General features: G+C 38.4%; 1 protein-coding gene across 13 annotated transcripts in view; it reads left to right on the top strand.

Annotated features, from left to right (window-relative positions):
• arhgef4 (Rho guanine nucleotide exchange factor 4) overlaps positions 1 to 18,092 on the top strand; it is a 160,672-nt gene extending 142,580 nt beyond the window's left edge. For 7 of the 13 annotated variants that reach the window (XM_087240626.1, XM_087240620.1, XM_087240631.1 and 4 more), the window contains 9 exons: positions 3,796 to 3,972; positions 4,161 to 4,355; positions 6,991 to 7,170; positions 7,266 to 7,498; positions 9,403 to 9,532; positions 9,617 to 9,748; positions 9,848 to 10,091; positions 12,106 to 12,183; positions 17,086 to 18,092. In XM_087240626.1, the coding sequence (XP_087096752.1) occupies positions 3,796 to 3,972; positions 4,161 to 4,355; positions 6,991 to 7,170; positions 7,266 to 7,498; positions 9,403 to 9,532; positions 9,617 to 9,748; positions 9,848 to 10,091; positions 12,106 to 12,183; positions 17,086 to 17,243 (1,527 nt within the window). In that variant the 3' untranslated portion in view covers positions 17,244 to 18,092. Of the gene's footprint in view, positions 1 to 3,795; positions 3,973 to 4,160; positions 4,356 to 6,990; positions 7,171 to 7,265; positions 7,499 to 9,402; positions 9,533 to 9,616; positions 9,749 to 9,847; positions 10,092 to 12,105; positions 12,184 to 13,790; positions 14,030 to 17,085 lie in introns of all 13 variants that reach the window. The other 6 variants (XM_087240625.1, XM_087240619.1, XM_087240629.1 and 3 more) reach the window with 1 other exon arrangement.
• Positions 18,093 to 21,678: the final 3,586 nt, after the last annotated feature.

Genomic DNA, 21,678 nt, shown 5'->3' with positions numbered 1-21,678 from the left:
CCTGCTCCTGACATCAGCAGCAGCGAGCGGGGAAAGAATTGAGGGGAGTGACGGACGAGGAGGAGGAGGAAGAAGCAAACACACGAGATAAAGAGCGAGAAGGGAGAGGAAAGGAAGTGAGCAGGTAACTGTGGACGTGGAGGCTCATCATCCCCCTCCCCCTCAGGCTTGACGGAGAGTGCAGAGCGGACCGGCTGGCAAAGTGTGTGCCATCGAGCGTTCGCACACACACCTCTAGGCGAGGGGGATTTGGGCGCCATGGCTCGTGGAGGCCAGCGGACGTCGACTCGGCAGGGCCTGGCTCACTTCCTGCTGCGCTGCAACCTCAGCCCGGAGGCCCAAAAGGTGGTGGTGTTCGTCATTATGATGTTGCTGGTCATCATCAACGTAGTGCTGATGTTCCTGCTGGCCTTCCAGTAGGGCGCAGCCGCAGTGAGGAGGAAGAGCGAGGGGAGGGGTGCAGAGGAGGAGGAGGGAAAGTTGGTCCCTCTTGCTCACTCATGGATGGGTTTTCAGGATGCAGGCATCACAGTGCAGGTAACCGGAATGGGTGTGATTTTGTGTGTGTGAGTGTTTGATGTTGGCAGACTGAAGTAATGTTAATGTGCTGGGATGGTATGGTGTTAATTATTTACTAGTAGGAAAAACCACCCCGAGTGTCTGCTAGGGGTCAGTTATTTCATCTCAGGGCATGTTTTGTCTGATTCTATGAGTATGTTTGTGTGTTTATTTGTGGGATTCTTTGAATGATGAGGATTGTTTTTGTTTTGTAACTTACAGATCTTGTTTGGTGTTTTTGGCCCCTTTGAGGCTTTCTTTTAAGTCTCTGCAAGCAGAGGAATTGTTTTGCTGATGAGTAGGATGCTGCTGGATAAAAGAGGTCATGCTGCTGACATGATTATGGTGGGGTAATAGCTCAGTCGAGTGGAAACATTTTAAAACTAGAACAGCCAGGTTAGTTTTTAAAACCGTATTCACTCACTGTCAGCTTTATTTGGATCTGTGTGTTTGCTCAGTTACAGTATGCACCAGGGCTGTTTCTGATAGCATCTTCGAGCAAACCTAGAAGCTGCAACACACAGGCCGTGAAGAGGAGGCACATGGGAAAGTATGTGGGTGTGTCGCTAGGCAACAGGGTACATGGGCACAGCTGTGGTGATGATGAGAACGCAAGGCTCTGGATTCAGGGGGTGTTTATTCAGCCTTCGAGTCGCCGTTTGTGGACAGAGAAATGAGTGTGATTGTTACATCAGCACCAATAGATCACGTTTAGCTGCGCGGCTGAGACGGTTTGATGTAAGTGGTTGAGGTTGCCAAGATTTCACTTAATTTTCACTGTAGCCATGCTAAATGGTATGGCCGTATATTACCCTGCTTTTTGTTTTCTTTGCCAAACTAATTCTTGCAAGCAGAATGCAGAACCTTAAATTGACCACTCAGGGAAAAAGCAGACAGTTGAGATGAAAAGCTTAATTTGGCAATGCTTCCTCTATTGATACATTGCAGTGTGCTTTTGGTTAAGTACTCTGAATAAAAGGTTTCATATCATTGCATATGATATACACACTATGCCACTGAGAGACTGACAATGACAATGAAATTGAATGTTTTGTATCAATGTAAGGTGCATTTTCATTCAGCATAGTAAGGCACAGAATTGCCCTTTTTATAGTTTACACATAAGCGCACACACATATGTATTAATTACGTTTTTTTACATCCATTTGGCATCCTTCGGATCAGTTCCTTTATTCATCAGGGGTAGCCACTGTGGAATGAACCGCCAACTTATCCAGTATATGTTTTACACAGCGGATGCCCTTCTAGTTGCAGCCTAGTACTGTGAAACATCCATACGCACCCATTTATACACATATATTATGGCCAATTTAGTTGGCCATAATTCACCTGTACTGCATGGCTATGCCGGGGCTCGAACCAGCAACCTTTTTGCTGTGAGGCGACAATGCTAGTCATGAAGCCACCGTGTCACCCACGTTTTATATCAATATTATACAGTTAGTTTGACTTAAAACAATTACATCTTTGCACATTAAAATCAATTTCGTTCATTAATTTTTTTGTTGGCTTTGTCCCTTTATTAATCTGGGGTCGCCACAGTGGAATGAACGCAGATGCCCTTTCAGCTGCAACCCATCACTGGGAAACATCCATACATACTAATTCACTACAGACAATTTAGCCTACCCAATTCACCTATTCCACATGTTTTTGGACTTGTGGAGGAAACCGGAGCACCTGGAGGAAACCCACAAGGACACAGGGAGAACATGCAAAGTCCACACAGAAATGCCAACTGACCCAGCTGAGGCTCGAACTAGCGACCTTCTTGCTGTGAGGCGATTGTGCTACCCACTGCGCCACTGTGGTGCCCTAAAATTAATTTATTGAAAACAAATACAAGTTGAAAGTAATAAGCAGCTATTTTATGTACATGTTTTTACTAAAGTATGTAAAAACATTGCAGAGTGTTTATTGTGCCAATTACCTGTTAAGTTTGGAATTGGTGGAATTTCCAAGACGCTCTATTTAAATTATCATGGAAAATGTAAAATATAAAAGTGCATTAAATCTTTACACTTTTAAAATATTTGACCAAAATCATACCAGATAAATTGTGAATATAAAATATGTAATGCGGCCTAATGCAAATTATATGTAGTTGTAGAGTTTATATTTCATATGTAAGAGGGAACAATACAGGAAGTCATTTTTACCAACAGTTATCAGGTTGTATATTACTAGATGAGTTATGCGGAAATGAAACCGCATGAATACTGTAGATATGGACTAGTGTCTGCGTGTTGTTTACGTGCATACGTGCTATGATGTCTAGATATTTTTTAAGACACTTCTATACAGCTTAAAGTGACATTTAAAGGCTTAACTAGGTTAATTAGGTTAATTAGGCAGGATAGGGTATTTGGGCAAGTTAATATATAATGATGATTTGTTCTGTAGACTATCAAAATATATATATATAGCTTAAAGGGGCTTATAATTTTGTCTTTAAAATGTTTTTTTTTTAATTTAAAACTTAATTAAAGCTTTTATTCTTGCTGAAATAAAACAAATAAGATTTTTTCCAGAAAAAAAATATATTATCAGACTGTAAAAATTTCCTTGTTCTGTTAAACATCATTTTTCAAACAAACAAAAAAAAAAAATAATCAAAGGGGGGGCTATTAATTCTGACTTCAACTGTATGTAATGTATTTTATTTATTTTATAGTATAGAGAGCTCTGCTGTGACGTAAATTTCATTTCGGGATCAATAAAAGTCTAAACCAGGGATGTCAAACTCAATTGCTGAATGGCCGCAGCCCTACACAGTTTAGTTCCAACCCTAATTAAACACACCTGATCAAACTAATTGAGTCCTTCAGGCTTGTTTGAAACCTACAAGTAAGTCTGTTGGAGCAGGGTTGGAACTATCCTGTACAGGGCTGCGGCCAGCCAAGAATTGAGTTTGACATCCCTGGTCTAAACCAAAAATCAAGCAAGAATATTTTTTTATGATATACCAGCCACACAAACTTTAATTAAAAAAACTTGGTATTTTTATCCAAATATGTATTTGCTCTCATACACATCTCTGTAGTTCCTTCTCCAACTTGATCAGTGCCGTTCATTGTTGCTCTTAGTTGTGTAAATTGCTTCCTTGTCCTCATTTGTAAGTCGCTTTGGATAAAAGCGTCTGCTAAATGACTAAATGTAAATGTAAATGTAAATGTTCAATCATTCCATTTCTCTTCCATCTTGTGTTTTTAATAGCTGATCAGTGATGGCAGTGTGTGCGCGGAGGCTCTATGGGACCACGTCACCATGGATGACCAGGAGCTGGGCTTTAAAGCTGGAGATGTCATTGAAGTAGTGGACGCTACGAACAAGGAGTGGTGGTGGGGCAGGGTGCTGGACAGCGAGGGCTGGTTCCCCGCCAGCTTTGTTCGGGTAAAAGAGAACAGGCTTCCTGCTCTTAACCAAAAATTTGATTAGTGTCACTATTACATTAGGCTACATTGAGGGGATGTTGATGCTACAATTTTCTTTTCCCACCAAAGTACATTGATAAAAGCAACTGCACATTCAGTAGCAACAGACAGAAATTTCACTGAACTATAATCATTGTTTTTCTGTAGTTACGGGTGAACCAAGATGAGCCCATGGAGGAATACCTAGCCCATCTGGACGGGGCCTCAGAGGGGTGTGGGGCCAGCATGGGGGGACCCTTGGGACCTGGACTGCCATGCAAGGAGCAGATGAGAGCCAACGTCATCAATGAGATCATGAGCACAGAGAGAGATTACATTAAACACCTGAAGGACATATGTGAGGTCAGTTTACCACAAGACACTTATCGATTGATTCAGCATGAGGATTATTATAATCTATCAATCTTTTGAAAAGAACAAAATCATCAAATCCCAGAAAACTGGTGCAAATTTGCATCTTTAATAATATAAGGGAACCAAGGAAACCACTGTATTTATTTCCTGAGTATTGAAAGATTGTGTCTCAGAGAAATAAAATTATATATGTGGCCCTGAACCACAAAACAAGTCATAAGTGCCATATTTTAAAATTGAGATTTAAATGTTTTCTCAGAGGTGAATAATTAAGCTTTTGTGCATGGTTTATTAGGAAAGTGCAATAGTTGGTTGAGGTGAGACCATTTGAAAGGTTTAGAAATCTAATTACAGAGAAAATCATTTTTAAATTGTCTGAATACTTGCATATTACAAACAATATAAATAGTTTTGATATATTTACAGTTAAAATTTAAAAAAAATAAAATGGAATGGAACACGATCTTGACTTAATCTTTTTTGTTTTTAATAGTAGCAATATATACAGTACAGTGATTTCACTTGAGAGAGTGTATATTTCCCTTTCCTAAACATTTTTATTTTTTACAAACTAAGTAACAGAAGTTTCAAATAATAAAATATATGAAATGAACAGTAATAATAAAATGGTAACAAAAATAATAGAAATAACTACATTTGATTGGGCTCAGAAAGGTTCAAATCTTTATTTATTCGCTCAAATTTAGTTGAGTTGTTATCAGTTATAAATTCCTAATCTAAAGAGAGGATTAAGTGGGGGAGTGCAATGGGTCGTAAATTGAAAATGTTTGTTCTGTGGATGGGAATTAGGTAGTAATATTTTTATATGTCTATGAAGATTGGATAGAGCAACCTAATGTATTCTGTCCACTTGGTCCAGATATTTATAAATACATTAATTTAGAGTCGAAGGGAGAATGGAATTTTTTTCCATCACATATGATATCATATACTATATCTAGACATTCATGGATTGTTATGGATTTAGGAAGTAACCAGTGTCTTGTAATAGCTTTTTTGGCTGTGATTATTAAAATATCAAGTATATATTTTTCAGTTTTACTTATTTGGATGTTAAAGCTTCTAAAATAAATAACCATGAATGGAAAGGGTAGTGTAACGCTGACAAGGGAGTGTGCGGATCCAAATACAGGTTTTATTTTGCAGAGAATGGTCTGGCAAGCAACAGTCAACAGGATCAAACAGATGTATACAGGCAATCCAGAATCATAGTCAATAAGCAGGCAGATGGTCAAAGGCAGGCAGCAGACAAGAATAAACAAACAAAACGTAGCAAACCTCGGTAAACGGCAAGATTAGGTAAGGGAAACACGTCGTAATGTGACAACTGTAAAACAAGACTCAGCAATAAGGGTGTCAGAGTGAGCTGTATATATGTGAGTGTAATCAGTCCATTAGCAGCTTTAGCTGTTTGAGTGTAATCAATGGGAAACTGGAACAGACGTGAGTGTGTGGTGCATGACTGGATCTTGTAATTCTTTTACTGGCAGATTTGCAGTTCATTAGCGAACTGTTGATACTAGTGATCTGCTTGGGCTGGATCACTGGTGATCGTAGCAATTAAGTATGTGTTCTATTACTCCATGTAATTCTACCCAAAATTGTGCCAGCGATTAGGTTCCTGAGACCCACATTGTCTCCAGCACTTAGTGTCCTTTCCTGTGGTGTTTGCTGTCTGTTTTGACGGTATGAAAAATCTTATTACACATTTGAATTCAAATTCTCTCCCTGTATGTGATTTAGTACATTTTGATGTAAATTTACATATGTCCAACCACTCTTCATCTAAAATAATGAGGTAACTTTTCTTTTCCCTTTTTTTTTTTTAAACATATTTCGTTGTGTGGGGGTTATTTAATCTAAATCCTTTCTAAAGTTTTGAAATTATACCTTTACTCCAACTGCTTTTGTTGGCATTTGTAAAAAATTCCAGTATTGAATCATCCAGGTTTATTTTATTTTCAATATAGTTTTTAAAGTGGCTACGTAATTAAAGGGGTCTAAAAAATTTAATTCATCCAGGTTATATTGTTTCTACACACTTTCATAAGGCTTTTCTCTGTGAGTGAGCTTTCTTTAATATTCTAATGATTTTTGGTGTATATTTTGACCTGTACAATACATATTTTGGTTATTGCCAAAAATATACTCTTGTGAGAATAGACTTTGTATAGACTTTGTGGGGGGGTGGGCAAGACGGAGCACTAACTCTGGTCCCCCTGGCTCTGCGATTGGTTGGGGAAATTCCAAAGAACCTGGGAAGTAAAAAAAAAAAGGTTCACATATGTAAATATATACTGTATATGCCTTATTAGTTCCTGCGGGCTGCTCTAAGTTAGCTCTTCACCATATTCTGATCAACTGATCAAACCAGTTATTTTTGGTGCATTTCAGCAATTTATTTGATGTGTTTGTAATGCATCTCATCTTATTGTCATTCGTTTAATTTATCCAGAGAATAAATTATTATTGTAAGTACATAAGCTTTATAGATATATCCAGTTGCAAAAAAAGACGTATATGTATGTGGATGTGCGTTTAGAATTGCTGCCGCATATTTCATCCATGCTACAGCATTAAATCTTATGTATTTGGCTTCCAGGGCTATATAAAACAATGTCGGAAGAGGACAGATATGTTTACAGAAGAGCAACTGCGCACTATCTTTGGCAACATCGACGAGCTCTACCGATTCCAGAAGAAGTTCCTCAAAGCCTTGGAGAAAAAATTCAACAAAGAGCATCCTCACCTCAGCGAGATCGGCTCCTGCTTCTTAGAGCAGGTAACCTGACTTTCCCTGTAGGCGTCTATGTAAGATGCTGCTTTAATTTCGATTTTTGAGTTTACTCTGTTCTCCTTGCTTCTGTTTCCATCCAGCAAACAAACTTCCAGATCTATTCTGAGTATTGCAACAACCACCCCAATGCCTGCGTGCAGCTCTCCAAACTGATGAAGATCAAGAAGTATGTGTTCTTCTTTGAGGCTTGTCGCCTGCTCCAGAAGATGATTGACATTTCGTTGGATGGATTCCTACTTACTCCTGTTCAGAAGATCTGCAAGTATCCTCTGCAGCTCGCTGAACTGCTCAAGTACACCAACCCACAGCACAGGTACTGCCTCTAAATGTTTACTACAATATGAAAACTTTTTTACACATAAAAGTCCATGTAGAACATTTAATGTCTGAATGCACTAAGTGAAGTTTATTTATAAACTAATTTCGAGAGGATCACATGCTTATGATTGCTTGCAGCTTGCCCCGCATTATTCAATTTATGATTCACCAATCAGACGATTCTAAGCCCCAATAAATAAAAAAAAAGCCCTTCCACCTCTACCCCTCCTCCTTTGCTAAATGGATGGCACGGTGGCCCAGTGGTTAGCACTGTTGCCTCACAGTTAGAACGTCACTGGTTGTAGTCCTTACCAAGCCAGCCGACGTTTCTGTGCGGAGTTTACACGTTCTCCCCGTGCTCACAAGGGTTTCCCCTGGGTTCCCAGGTTTCTTCCCACCGTTAAAAAACATGCAACCTAAGTTAATTGACTAACCCAAATCAGCACCATAAACATGCTCCAAGTAAATGGTTATCTCTTATGTGCAATCCCCATCAGTTCTTTAGTTACTACAGCAGGGGAGTTCTTGAGATCTACCTGAGCTCAAACTCCCCTCTTGCCTTGCAAACGGGAGGGAGTCCGGGCTCGAGGATCTTATGAGCTCAGGGCTCTCTCCCGGGACAGCATGCCAAACAAGCTTTATAATCAATCATCAGTTATGTGTGAACTCTTGAAACATTCTTTATATTATGAAATGTTTAATATACTGTATATGGCAAACATACATATGAAAATGCAGATCTTTAGTAACTAAAAAATAAAACATCCCCACATTTTACGGAGATAATTTGATTATATAGGACACACATGCACAAGATTAATTAATTGATTTGAAAATAAATATGATGAATACTATTTTATTCAGTATAGATAGGCGCAAGTCAGAAGCGATGGTATGGGAATCTCATAATGGTACAAAATAATTTTATTTTCCACTGAATTAATTTTTTTGGACTTTCCATCATTCCATAACAGTAAAAAACAGCACTTTTAAATGTATTTGTAACGGAGGCCAGCTAGTGTGTGCTGTGCAGGTAAACCTCACTCCTCTGACCTCTCAAGGTGCTCTAGCGACATATGCTAGAGGCCATGGTCTTTAGCCTCCTTGGTAGAGCAACCGACTCCCATGCGGAAGGTCGACCGGCGGGGTTACATATTCACAAAGAAAATAATTGAAAAAATTTTATCTTTTTTTTATTATTATTTTACAGTTGTTTTTTTTACTGGAAAGCAATATCTTTGTTGAAATTTTTAACATAAAAAATGCATAGGCTGTGTATGAAATCACATACTTCCCTATTTTAAAGTGTGTGTAAACCGGAGGAAACCCACACCAACACGGAGAGAACATGCAAAAAAAAAAAAAAAAAGAGAAACGCCAACAGACCCAGGCAGGACTTGAACCAGCGACCTTCTTGCTAACCACTGGGCCACTATGATGCCTAATTCCATTCATACTACTCACTTTCCTACTAAATAGAATTTACTTTCCTAACAAAAATCTTGTAGCAAACTTAAATCCAGTACCTTCCCGAGAAGTTGGGAGTGCTAACACTCCCGTTTTTCGAGAGAGTCTCCTGTATTCATACCCATCTCCTGCCACCCTCCTGTGTTGTTATTTCTCTCCTCCGCCACTCCAACACTCTAACCCCCAGGTCCTCAGCTTTTTTGGTATAGTACAGTTTTTGGAGTTTAACACTCTTGGGTCGCTAACTTTGGTTAGCTGCGATCGTTTCCTGGATTTTCAGAGACAAATGTTGGCAGGTATGGCAGTAGGCCATTTCGGATGCAGCCATAGTAATAAGTTTAAGGGTCTGATGATGACAACTTACTGAATTTTGCAAAATGACACTTTGCAAATGAAATTTAATCCAAATATCTTCATTTCCTTTCTTTGCAGAGATTATAAGGATGTGGAAGCTGCCTTAAACGCTATGAAGAATGTGGCCAGACTGATCAATGAGAGAAAGAGGCGTCTAGAAAATATTGACAAAATCGCTCAGTGGCAGAGCTCCATAGAAGACTGGGAGGTAAATGACAGGAGCATCATGGGTGTAGATTCTCTTAGTGACGCAGATCTGTGTGGTCTCACGGTCTCTTTCTCATTTCATTAGGGTGAAGACGTCTTGAGCAGGAGCTCTGATCTGATCTTTTCTGGAGACCTGACCAAGATCTCCCAGCCACAGGCTAAAGGCCAGCAGAGAATGTTCTTCCTCTTTGACCACCAACTGGTTTTCTGTAAGAAGGTCAGTCACTTGATGTGCCAGTGAGAGCAGTCACTGTTAGTCACGGCAGATGGTGTTCATGCAGGTATTAAAGTTTTACCGTCTTTTTAAAAACCACAGGATCTGCTTCGGAGGGATATCTTGTACTACAAGGGTCGGTTAGACATGGATGAGATGGAGGTGGTGGATGTGGAGGATGGGAAGGATAAGGACTTTAATGTGAGTGTGAAGAATGCCTTGAAATTGTGTTCTCCTGGAGGAGAGGAGGTTCATCTCCTGTGTGCCAAGAAGCCCGAACAAAAGCAGCGCTGGCTGAGAGCCTTCACAGATGAGCGGGAGCAGGTCCAGCATGACCTCGAGACAGGTGAACGGCGCTTCTGGAGCTGTATAAAAACACTGCTTTTGCTGTTCATAGCTAGTCTTTAAATTGATTATTTAATTATTATTATTTCCTTTATTTTACACTCTTAGTTCATATCCAAAAACATTTAAACATATATAAATATCTTATTATCATTTAAAAAAACATACAAACATTATTTCAATGCTTCCAATACCAGGAGTAGTAATTAGTACCGCTTAGTGTGGGATAATTTGAAACCTTTATAAATGTATTTCTTGGGATATTCAATCGACACATACAATTATACATAGTTGGACTATCCATGATTATGTTTGCAGTTTATGATAAAACTTTATACAGAATCTTTGTTGTTAAATGACAAAAATAGTTAAGAATTCCATTATATACAGTAAATTCTTAGTTCTCCAAAAATATGTTCTACCATTCCAGGTTATAAACAATCTCGCTTTCTCTCATTGACACACACACACACACACACACACACACACACACACACACACACACACACACACACACACACACACACACACACACACACACACGCAGCACCAAGCCATCGGCGCACAGCATTATGCTCTCTCTCTCTCATACACACACACATAGGCAGAACCAAACAAGGGACACACAGCATCACGCTCTCTCTCATTCACACACATAAACAGTGTTCATGCGGATGTGTGCGTGCTCGCTTGCTTGGGAACGATATTGTTAGACCGCCCGCTCCAGTTCAAATTACACCAGAGTTACCAACCGCTCCCGCGATTTATTCTGAAATTTATTCCTGCACCGCAAGAAATCTGGTCGGGTCCCATGGCTCAGCAGGGGGAATGCAGACCTCTAGTTTGTATTTACCACAAATCCATTCTCGATCGGTCGAAACCCAAAATACTGCCAAACTGCTTAGGTTGTGTTCTTTTTCGAGACCGGGTCACTTGGTGCATGACTCACCATCTTACCTCACCTCTCTCTCTCCATTGTTTTTTATGACGGTACAACCGTATTGAAACTGATACCGTTGCTATTTTTAGATCCCATGGTATACCATATTACCGTATTACTGCCCAAGCCTACTGCCTAGTTAACCTAATTAACCTAGTTAAGCCTTTAAATGTCACTTTAAGCTAAATACTTGTGTCTTGAAAAATATCTAGTAAAATATCATTTACTGTCATCATGACAAAAATAAAAGAAATCAGTTGTTAGAGATGAGTTATTAAAACTATTAAGTTTAGAAAAGTGTTGTAAAATTTTTCTCTTCGTTAAACAGAAATTAGGGGAAAAAATAACAGGAGGCTAACAATTCAGGGGAGCTAATAATTCTGGCTTTAACTATGTTTTAATAACAAAATATTTTTTATGATGAGAAACAGCTGTTCTTTTTAATCACATTGTGTTGTGCTTTTAAAGAGATAGTTCACCCAAAAATAAAAAGGACGAGTCATTTTTTTTTTACCCTTCACTATTTCAGTCGTCAGAAAAGAAAATATTTTTCGAAAAAGCTGGAAGCTGGTAATCATTGAATTACATAGTATGCTTTTCCCTGCTGTGGATATCATTGGCTACCAGTATCACAACATTTTTCAAAATATCTTCCGTTGCATTAAGTGGTATAAAGAAACATATAAAGGGTTGGAACCACATGAGGAAAAGTGAATAGTGAGTACATTTTGGGTACATCTTGGGGTGAATTTTCTCTTTGAATACTCTCTTCCTTTGTATTTTAAATGAAAATGCCTGTAAGTGCATATTCAGTAAGGTCAACTACAAAAATAACATCCATCGCCATGTTTCACTGTGTGTCAGTAAATCCTGCCAGTGCTTTAACACAAAAGAGGGTTTGTGCTGATGCCAGCTGTTTGTGAACCAGAAAGCAACTCCCTGGCATATTCTCTTATATTATGTATTGATATTTGCTTATCTTAAGTCTTTTTTGTGTTTTGTTAATGGTGCACGTTTAACAGCAAAAAAAAAAAAAAAAAAAGCTTACAAATGTTTTTGATTTGCCTGCAAACAGGTTTTACGATTACAGAGGTCCAGAAGAAGCAGGCAATGTTGAATGCAACTAAGAGTCATCCAACAGGGAAGCCTAAAGGTAATTTTCAGGCTGTTGTGTCGTTCTCTATTTCTGAGATGTTTTCAGGATATACCTGGTGTCTCATCTCTAATGCTGTCACTATAGAGGAAGCAGCTGTATACTTTACATTCACTGGCCTCTTCATTAGGTACACCTTACTAAAACCAGGTTGGACTCTCTTTTGCCTTCTGAATTCTTTGTGGAATAGATTTAAGCAGGTGCTGGAAACATTCATCAGAGATATTAGTCCATGCTGGGATGATAGCATTACACAGTCACTGCAGATAGAGAGCTCATCCATGATGTGAATCAGCTTTTTTCAAAAACGTCTCAAATGTGTTTTGCTGATTGTAGAGACCATGTGAGCTAATTGGTAACCCTGTTTATCATATTTAGAAAGATATTGTTTAAATTATTTGTTTTTAAATAATTTTTATTAGGTTTGTGAAATGGCACATTGTCCTGCTAGGAGCCAGAAGATGATGTAGTGCACTGTGATTATAAAGGGATTGACATGATTAGCAAAAATACTGGGGCATTTAATCAATGCTCAACTGATATTAAGGGGCCCAAAGTGTGGCATGAAAAATCACCCACACAATTACACCGGTAGTAGCTTGAACTGTTGATAGGACAGGATCTTTTAGGATCGGAATTGTTTGAGCGACTGACTGTCATACTGTAACCAGCAGTGTACAAGGCAAGCAAAATGCAGACAGCTGATTGGTCAAATGGGTGTAATGTCCGCTATGTCAAAATCTACTCTGCAAGTTACTGTCTCTTATTATTCACATGAACCCTCATGCACAAGTCTAACACTACCTCAAACAAACCAAAAAAAAAAAAAACTTAGCAAAGGAAAATGTAATTATTTTTATTCATAATTTGCCCTTTCTGTCAGTAATTTCTCATGCCATACTTCAAAATGTGCATTAACACAGGGTGATGGAAAACCCAGCTACTGGCGTGCTCTTTTTTTCTGCTGCTGTAGCTCATCTCCTTCAAGGTTTGACTTGTTCAGAGATGCTCCTCTAGACCTTGGTTGTAATGAGTGATTAGCTGAAAAAAAGGGAACCAGTCTGCTCAGTCTCCATCATGTCAACTAGATAGTATCTCTTTTTTAAGACCAGTCTATGAATAGAGAGAGAGTTGTGAGTGAAAATCTCAGTAGACCATCTGTTTCTGTTATGCTCAGAGCACATGCCACAGTTAAAGTAACTTCAGTCAGCTTTCTTCTCCATTCTGATCAGTTTTAACTTCAACAGATTGTCTTGAACAGAAGGCATTGGGCTGCTGTCATGTGATTGGCTCATAAGATATTTGCCTTAACAATTAGTTGAACAGGTGTACCTAATAAAGTGGCTGATGATTGCATTTCGGGGGGGGGGGGGGGGGGGGAGACCACCCTTCTCCTATTTTGGAAAGTTTCATTGATTTAAAGTTGCTAATGTATGTAGCTAAACCAATCTCTGGAGAGTGCAGAGCCTTTAAACTAAGCAACAGCAATAGTGTGTATCATGTAAGCAATGAGTTGTGCCGTGTGTGTTCACTATTCATCTGTTTTTAAGCATGTGTTTGATCATGTTTGTGTGTTGTTTCATTATTATCACACTGCTCTGGAGCAGCATTAGCTTTACAGCACCTTTTGGCACTCAGAGCTCCACTCCTTCACCCCAAAACCAAGTGCCTGCGTTTGTCCGAGCCTCCAGGACCTCTGGTTCCCAGGGCCACCCTAACTTCACCTCTCCTCCCTGAAGGGCCTCAGCGCAGGCAGGGGCGGGGGGTTATGGTGCCCCCTGGGGTCCTGCGCAGGGCTATATCCTGGGTCTCCTCTCAAAGTAGAGAGCCCATCGAGTAGTCAAGGGTAATTCACAGTGTGTTAAGTGTGACTTACACACTTATTTAACCTGACGCTGGGTAAAGAGTGATTTTCTGATCAACCATGTTCTTTCTTTAAGTGATATATGAAATTTTGCAGACTGAATATGATAAAAAGGCTGTGTTGGATGACAATATACAATACAGTAACATACAGCATACGGTGTAGTCTGATTCAGTAACATACAGCATACGGTGTAGTCTGATTCATAAACCAATGTCTATATTAAACTATATCTTTTCAGCATATGTTGCAAAAAATATAGCCTAGCTAACAAACAAAGCAATGTAGGCTGATTTACTAACAAACAACCAGTCCTTTGGTGAATCAATAACCAGTGGTGGAAAGAGTACTAAAAAAATTATACTCAAGTAAAAGTACCATTACTTGCCTAAAAATGTAGTGTAAGTAGAGTAAAAGTACCTGTTGTAAATATTACTCGAAGTATGAGTAGACCTTTCAAAAGTACTCAAGAGTAGTGAGTGTTATGCTGTAAAAAGCTGATGTGATGTATTGTGTAGTGCGTTTAGTTATTGCCCGGCAGGCACACAACGTCATAAGGTGTTAATATTAGGTTAGATTTAGGTTGTGACGTCAGGTGACCAAAATTCAATGTCTAGCCAGCGTCCAAGGGCAACGTTATTTTGATGTCCGATAACGACATCAAATGACGTTGATATTTGATTGATTTTAGGTTGTGTTGTGTCTTAAACCAACGTCATATTGACAATATTTATTTGTCAGGTCTGACAAACAAAATCCAATGTCTGATTGATGTCATCATGGTAACGTCCACACAACAACAAGCTGTAACATCATTAGACGTTGATATTAGGTTGGACATTGACGTTGGCCTGACGTTAAGTTCTGACGTCAACTCGATTATCATTTCCAAACAAAAATGGCAAATAAAATACAACATCCCTAATAGCCCATGTCTTGTGCCTGCTGGGTGTTTAAAGCCATTTCGGTCATCAAACAGTAAACATCCGTCAACGTCTCATCAGTGACATGCATTTAAACAGTTTCTCGATCGATGTGTGTAAAGGTTTTGGACATCTTCTTGACACTTTTAATGCCTACAAACAGTTTGCTGCCATTATAAATCGCCCATGTGAGGCAGTTCCTTATGATGCGATTTACCTGCTATGTGTGATTTGATTGGGCAGGACTGATTTTTCTCATAGACAAGGAAAAACAAAATAGTGACTGCAGATTAAAGAAAAGTAGTTAAGTAAAAGTATTGATGCTGCATTAAAAAAGTACACATTTTGAAAACTATTAAGTTAATTACAATTGCTGAGAAAAACTACTAAACTACAGTCATTTGAGTATTTGTAATGTGTTACTGTACACCACTCTCAATAACATACTGCAGCACAAGCAGTTCATTCAAATTCAGAAACTAATTATTATTTGACAGTTCTATTGTGTATGAAAACACACTGAAAATGATCATTCCAAATCAGACGGCTGGTCTAATTTGATTAAACCAGCTCTTCTTTTTGAACAAAGTACTGTGTTTCACAAACAAATGACTCTTTTCAAATGGTTTGTTTCAGTGAATCAGGGACCTGTACCCTGAAGCTGGGTTAGCTGGCTATCAGTTAAGTACAGTTTAGTTTGCACCAATCTTGGGTTTTAGGTAACATGAAGCTCAACTTTAATCACTCTTTGTTGCCATGATATTACGGAGCAGCTGAGCTGAGCTACCTTTACAATACCTAAAACCCAGAATAGGGTATATGCACACAGACTTTTCATTTCAGCCAGCCAGTCTCAGCACTTCTGGTGAACTGCCTTTCCATTCTAAAATTGCGACATTTAATTAAGGGTTAAGTATCTCTTTAAAAATCAGCAATCTTCACCGCCTGTTTGATGTACAGTACAAAGTGGGTCTCAGACCGGACAAGAAGCACTGCATTAAATTTCACACCCACCCTGACTTTAAAATATGAAAAGTTTATTTTACTCCAGTATTTTCAATGGAGTTTCTGCGCTCGCCTGCTGATCCTGACGGCGCTAACTAAATGAATGCTTAAGTCTATTTAACTGAATGTATTTTAATTACATTACAACATCGATGCTGTAAAAGGAACCTTATGTAATTGAAAATAGTCACATAAACCTTTCACCAAAAGCTTATCTTTGGCTGAAAAACACTAGCCCATTGGTGCGTAACTGGCTAAACTTAACTGGCTAGCTGGCTAATTTGGCGTCATGGTACAGCCCACAAGAACAGAGTAAACAATGAAGTCTGATTCACAAACAACTCATTCAACTTCAAGTCATTCATTTATAAAGCACAGTCATAAGACTGACTAAAGTACTGTACATAAGACTAAGTAAAATAAAAGACAGAAAATAAAAACATCACAATAAGCCAAGAGAAACGACTGAATACATTCAAAAATGAAGCACCAGAAAGGACTAATAAAATAATATTAAAAAGCCAAGGTAAATAGGTAAGTTTTTAGGAGTGAATTAAAAATAGATGGAGGTATTCAAATCTCAAGGGGCAAAGTGCTCCATGACCGAGGACCCGCCACAGAAAAAGCTCTGTCCCCTCTGCATATCAGTCTGTTTAATGAATAAACAAAAACACAATTTTAATCAAACCATTTTTAGTGAATCAGAAACACAGAGAAAAGTGTTATGATTAACACATTACTCTTATGAAAAGGGTTCATATGAAAAATTTATAAATGATTATTTTTATAATGTACAAAATGTTTTGCTTTCATACAAAAGACCAAATCAAAATGAATCAGGAAATCTGTATCAATACCCAGCGCTTCATTTATAGTAACTCTACAGCTTCCTTAATTCACTGGCAACCCATCCATTCCCTAAGGATACAAATTTACTAAACATTAATATTAATAATTATAACAATAACCTTCAATAATATAAATACTTAGAATTGGTCCAGCTCAAAACGAACCCCTCCCTTGTCTACTAAACCAAACCACCTACTAAAGTTTGAGTCCACAAGTGTGTCCAGTTCCCTGCTGATTGAACCATGTGTTTGTGTCCTGCAGCTGTGACCCGGCCCTACTATGACTTCCTGCTGCGGCAGAAACACCCGACGCTGCCCACCGCCCTGCCCCAGCAGCAGGTCATCATGCTGGCCGAACCCAAACGCAAGACCTCCAATTTCTGGCACAACATCGGACGCTTGACACCGTTCAAAAAATGAGCGACTCGGTGCCTGAACTTGTGTTTTTATCCCAGTGTAACACGTTTATTTTTATTGTCCAATTGCGGAAGCACTTTATGGGTTGGTTACAATCACATTGGCATCGAACTTCATCGGAAGGCACTCGGTATTAAAGACGGCTACTACTGCTCCACTTTTCCGGCACTAACTCGACTACTGCTGCAAGTCTTCATCTTTCGGACACGCTTCATCCACACACTCCCGCTTGAAGAGAGGACTTCTTTATATGTCTTTAATTTATTTCGTTCAAGTTTTCAATGTATGCCAGCTATCCACAGTGCCCAACTACTAGCTTTTGTATGTACTTTGATACTTTTTGCGTAACCCGCCAAGAGGATTCCAAGGGTTGCGCGCAAGACCGCGTTGAGGTTTAATACGGTGTTAACTTCCTCAAGACTGTCAAGCCGTGTCCATCGATATCATGTCAGTCTGTGTATGCAACTATCGAGCCAACTCTCTCCTCATCAAGCCTTTTAAAGATTCTTTTAGACGACGTCCCATCGGTTCCACCCTTTCAGACGAGCGGTTCATGTATGTGCTCATTCCATTCTTCTGCTGCCTAACGAACACTTGTCCTCCGTAACGAACTTCTCTTGAAGTGCCATTCCAGACGTAACCCAGATATTGTGATGGGGGTTGCATGAATTCGCTGTGAAACTCCACATTTTCAACCCAAATGAAATTGTCAATATTCTGTCATTCTGATAGATAACGGTACTATTAAATGAAAAAGAGTATGTTTGACACTTACGTCAAATATGTATGATTATCTTTGACCACAAAGCGAAGTATGTTAATAAAAAGCATTTGTAAGTGTTATGAATCTGACATTTGGCTCATGTGACACTGCTTTTTTAATGGTTTTTACTTCATTTTGAAGCATTTTTATGCCACAGGATTGAGAAAATGGAATTGCTTTGTCTTTGAAACCATTCCGAGTTAAGATTTCACAGTCGTGACGCAAACTGTGAACTTAAAAATAATCCATTCATTTTCCTTCAGCTTAGTCCCTTTATTGATCAGGGATTGCCACAGCGGAAAGAGCCGCCAACTGCCAGCATATGTTTTACACAGCGGATGCACTTCTAGCTGAAATCCAGTAATAGGAAACACCCATACACACTCATTCACAATCATACACTACGGCCAATTTAGTTTATTCAATTCACCTTTAGCACACTCAGAGGAAACCCACAAGGACATGAGGAGAACATGCAAAATGCCAACTGACCCAGCTGGGACTCTTTTTGTGAGGTGACAGCCAGCGCTACGTACTGTGCCACCGTGTCACCTATTTTCCATTTTTATTTCAGTAAATTTTTTTTTGCATTTAAAAAAAAGAATAGTTTATTTGTCTTATGTCTGTAGTTAGTATTCATAATACAAAAAAATTAAAAATGAAATAAAATGAAAAATACTTCATTTAAAACTACAGCGGAAGTCAGAATTATTAGCCCCCATTTTATTTATTTATTTTTTTAAATATTTCCCAAATGATGTTTAACAGAGCAAGGATATTTTCACAGCATGTCTGATAATATTTTCTCTTCTGGAAAAAGTTTTATTTGTTTTATTTTGACTAGAATAAAAGCAGTTTTTAATTTTTTAAACCATTTTAAGGACAAAATTATTAGCCCCTTTAGGCTAAATTTTTTTTTGGGATTGTCTACAGCAGTGGTTTTCAAACTGTGGTATGCGGAGGAATCACTGAGTAAAGAAAGAAAAAATTTATACAATTTTAATCATTTGATGCGTTCGATAACACGGATGTGATCAGCATTGGCTGTTCTCTAAAGCCTACGATCAAGGCGCTGTGCTTGAAATTTACTTTAGTGCATTGCGTCATCAGCTGCTAAAAATCAAGCAGAACTAGAGAAAGAGGTGTGTGGTGCTTGCTAGAGCAGTGGTCCCAAACCCTCGGGCCAACAGCAGCACTGGTCTGTAGATCAATTTGTACCGGGCCGCATAAAAAATGATTCATTATTTCCATTTTATTTATTATAAGACCATATTCTCATGTTACATCTCGGTCACTTGAGCATCAGAATTTAACCCACAGGCTAGCAAAATGAATAGGAACTGCAGGGCGACACGCTTGCGTATTCCAGGCGTCCCCAGTTGAAAACATCTTAACTTTTCAGAATGCGGCTCTGCGAGACACGTGGTCAAGTTGTCAAATTGTATAAATATGAATATGCCTCATTTTCGAACTGTGCAGTGCTGTAGCTGCTTAATTTGGCCAACTATGCTACTTTATTTCAATACTGGTCATTTTGGTGGTACGTGGAGGGATCTTTTTTTTTTTTTTTGAGGTGGTACTTGGTGAAAAAACTTTGAGAACCACTGGTCTACAGAACAAACCATTATTATTCAACAACTTGCCTAATTACCCTAACCTGCCTAGTTAACCTAATTAACCTAGTTAAGCCTTTAACTTGCACTTTAAGCTGTACACAAGTGTTTTGAAAAAATATCTAGTCAAATATTTTTTTACTGTCATCATGGCAAAGATAAAATAAATCAGTTATTAGAGATGAGTTATTAAAACAATTATGCTTAGAAATGTGTTGAAAAAATATCTCCATTAAACAGAAATTGGAGGGAAAAAAAATCAAAAGGGGGGCTAAAAATTCTGACTTCAACTGTATAGTAGAACTGTATAGTCTGTCAGTCATGCTTTTATATGGATTATGCTTTTAAAACTCTACAGCTTGGTGCATGGACACTTTTTCTTATGCAATAGTATGAGCCAATCATAACAGCAGCATTAACTGACACCCCCAATTGATGTAATTAGCTGTTAAAGCAATAGTTCATTTAAAACTCAATAGTTTTGAAACAAATATTTGCGCTTAACAAATGAAATTAATTATTTATAGGCTAATTGATGTCTGTGCGTACAAGGTTTCACTATCCACGAGAAAGTGAAAGTAGATAATGACAATCCCTATCTGTCATTCTCGCGCTGCAGATGCTCTGTTTAACAGTTTTCTTGCTAGTAAAACGCTCAGTTTTTCCACTTACAAAGTCGTCATGTAAATAGCAAATGTGCTATGGCGCGATGCAACTGGCTCTTAAACTCATTAAGGAAGTAAGCTCAACCCTTTTAGACCATGAGCCACAGCGCAAAGCGGATATTTCCGTCCTTATATTAGCAAAAGTGGATTCTGACAAGCCCTGAAAGCGTTTGCGCCCTGCGCTTGGATTGTCAAAATAGAGCCCTAATTGCGTGTCCAAATCCACTTTTGCTATTTTTTTGTGTTGTTTTATTGAGTTGAGCTTATTCTCTTTTTGAGTTATGTGTCTGATTTTAGTAGAATGTGTATTAAGAGTCAGTTGTGTCACGCCATGGAACATTTTATTTACATAGCGGACTTTTAAAAAAATGTACGCTTTAATAGTGAAAAAACAGTTTAACAAATCATCTGCAGCGTGAGAATAAAGAATGAGTCTCCTTCATTCAGCCTCTTTACTTTTTCTTTACTTTACTTTTACTCTTTACTTTCATGGATAAGGAAATGTATTTCGTGGATAAGGGGTGTTGTATGCACTCCACTGAAGACCACCATTAGCCTACATATTTAATTTCATTTGGTAAGAGCAAAGATTTGTTTTAAAACTATTTCTAAATTCAGTTCTAATTTCCAGCAAATGAATAAATGAACAATAACAAACAAAGTGAGGTGAAAAAACTTGGCCAACACAAATTGACTTACTTCTATAGGGCCCTATCATCCACCTGGTGCAATAGGGTGCAAGATGTGTTTGGTGGGATTTGTTGCTATTTTCAGACCAGCTCAACTGTAATTTTCACGTTTTGCACCATGTTGTTTAAACAGAAAATTCATTTACACCACTTTGTGAACTCATGGGTGTGCCTGTCTAAAAAGAAGGCGTGTTAAGGCACATTGTGGGCGCATGGCTATTTTGAGAAACTGAAATAGACCATTGACCAAGTAAAATCTGGTCTAAAGTCCAGGGCAGAGCACGCTAGTTGTGAGTCTGTGCAGGTTCAAATGCTTAATACACACAGAATGTATCAATACACAAACATCTTTACATATGAAAAAAGAATTAAAATGTTACAAAAATTATTATTTACTGCATAAATATAAAAACCACTGCCTCCATGCCTTCTTCATGCCCAGGGGCTTTCTTCAGTTTATTCATAACAATTGGCATTTCTATAATGTTATTATTAGCAGTAATATTTATTATATGCATATTTATATTTGCTTTAATAAAAACAAATTTAGATGTGTTTACCTGTCTGGTTTTGGAGACGAATGCATCACCATATAGGGCATACGAATAGGACATTTGTTTGGATATAACTATGTGGTTACCCACATTCTTCAACATATAAAAAATCTCATGTTCATTTGTAACACTTGCAGGGTTTATAAATGATGAC

The sequence above is a fragment of the Danio rerio genome, chromosome 2 (assembly GCF_052040795.2).
Source record: "Danio rerio strain M-AB ecotype USA chromosome 2, GRCz13ab, whole genome shotgun sequence".
In the NCBI taxonomy this organism is placed as follows: Eukaryota; Metazoa; Chordata; class Actinopteri; order Cypriniformes; family Danionidae; genus Danio; species Danio rerio.
Note: the sequence above shows the minus strand (reverse complement) of the source record. Positions and strands in the feature narration are given on the sequence as shown.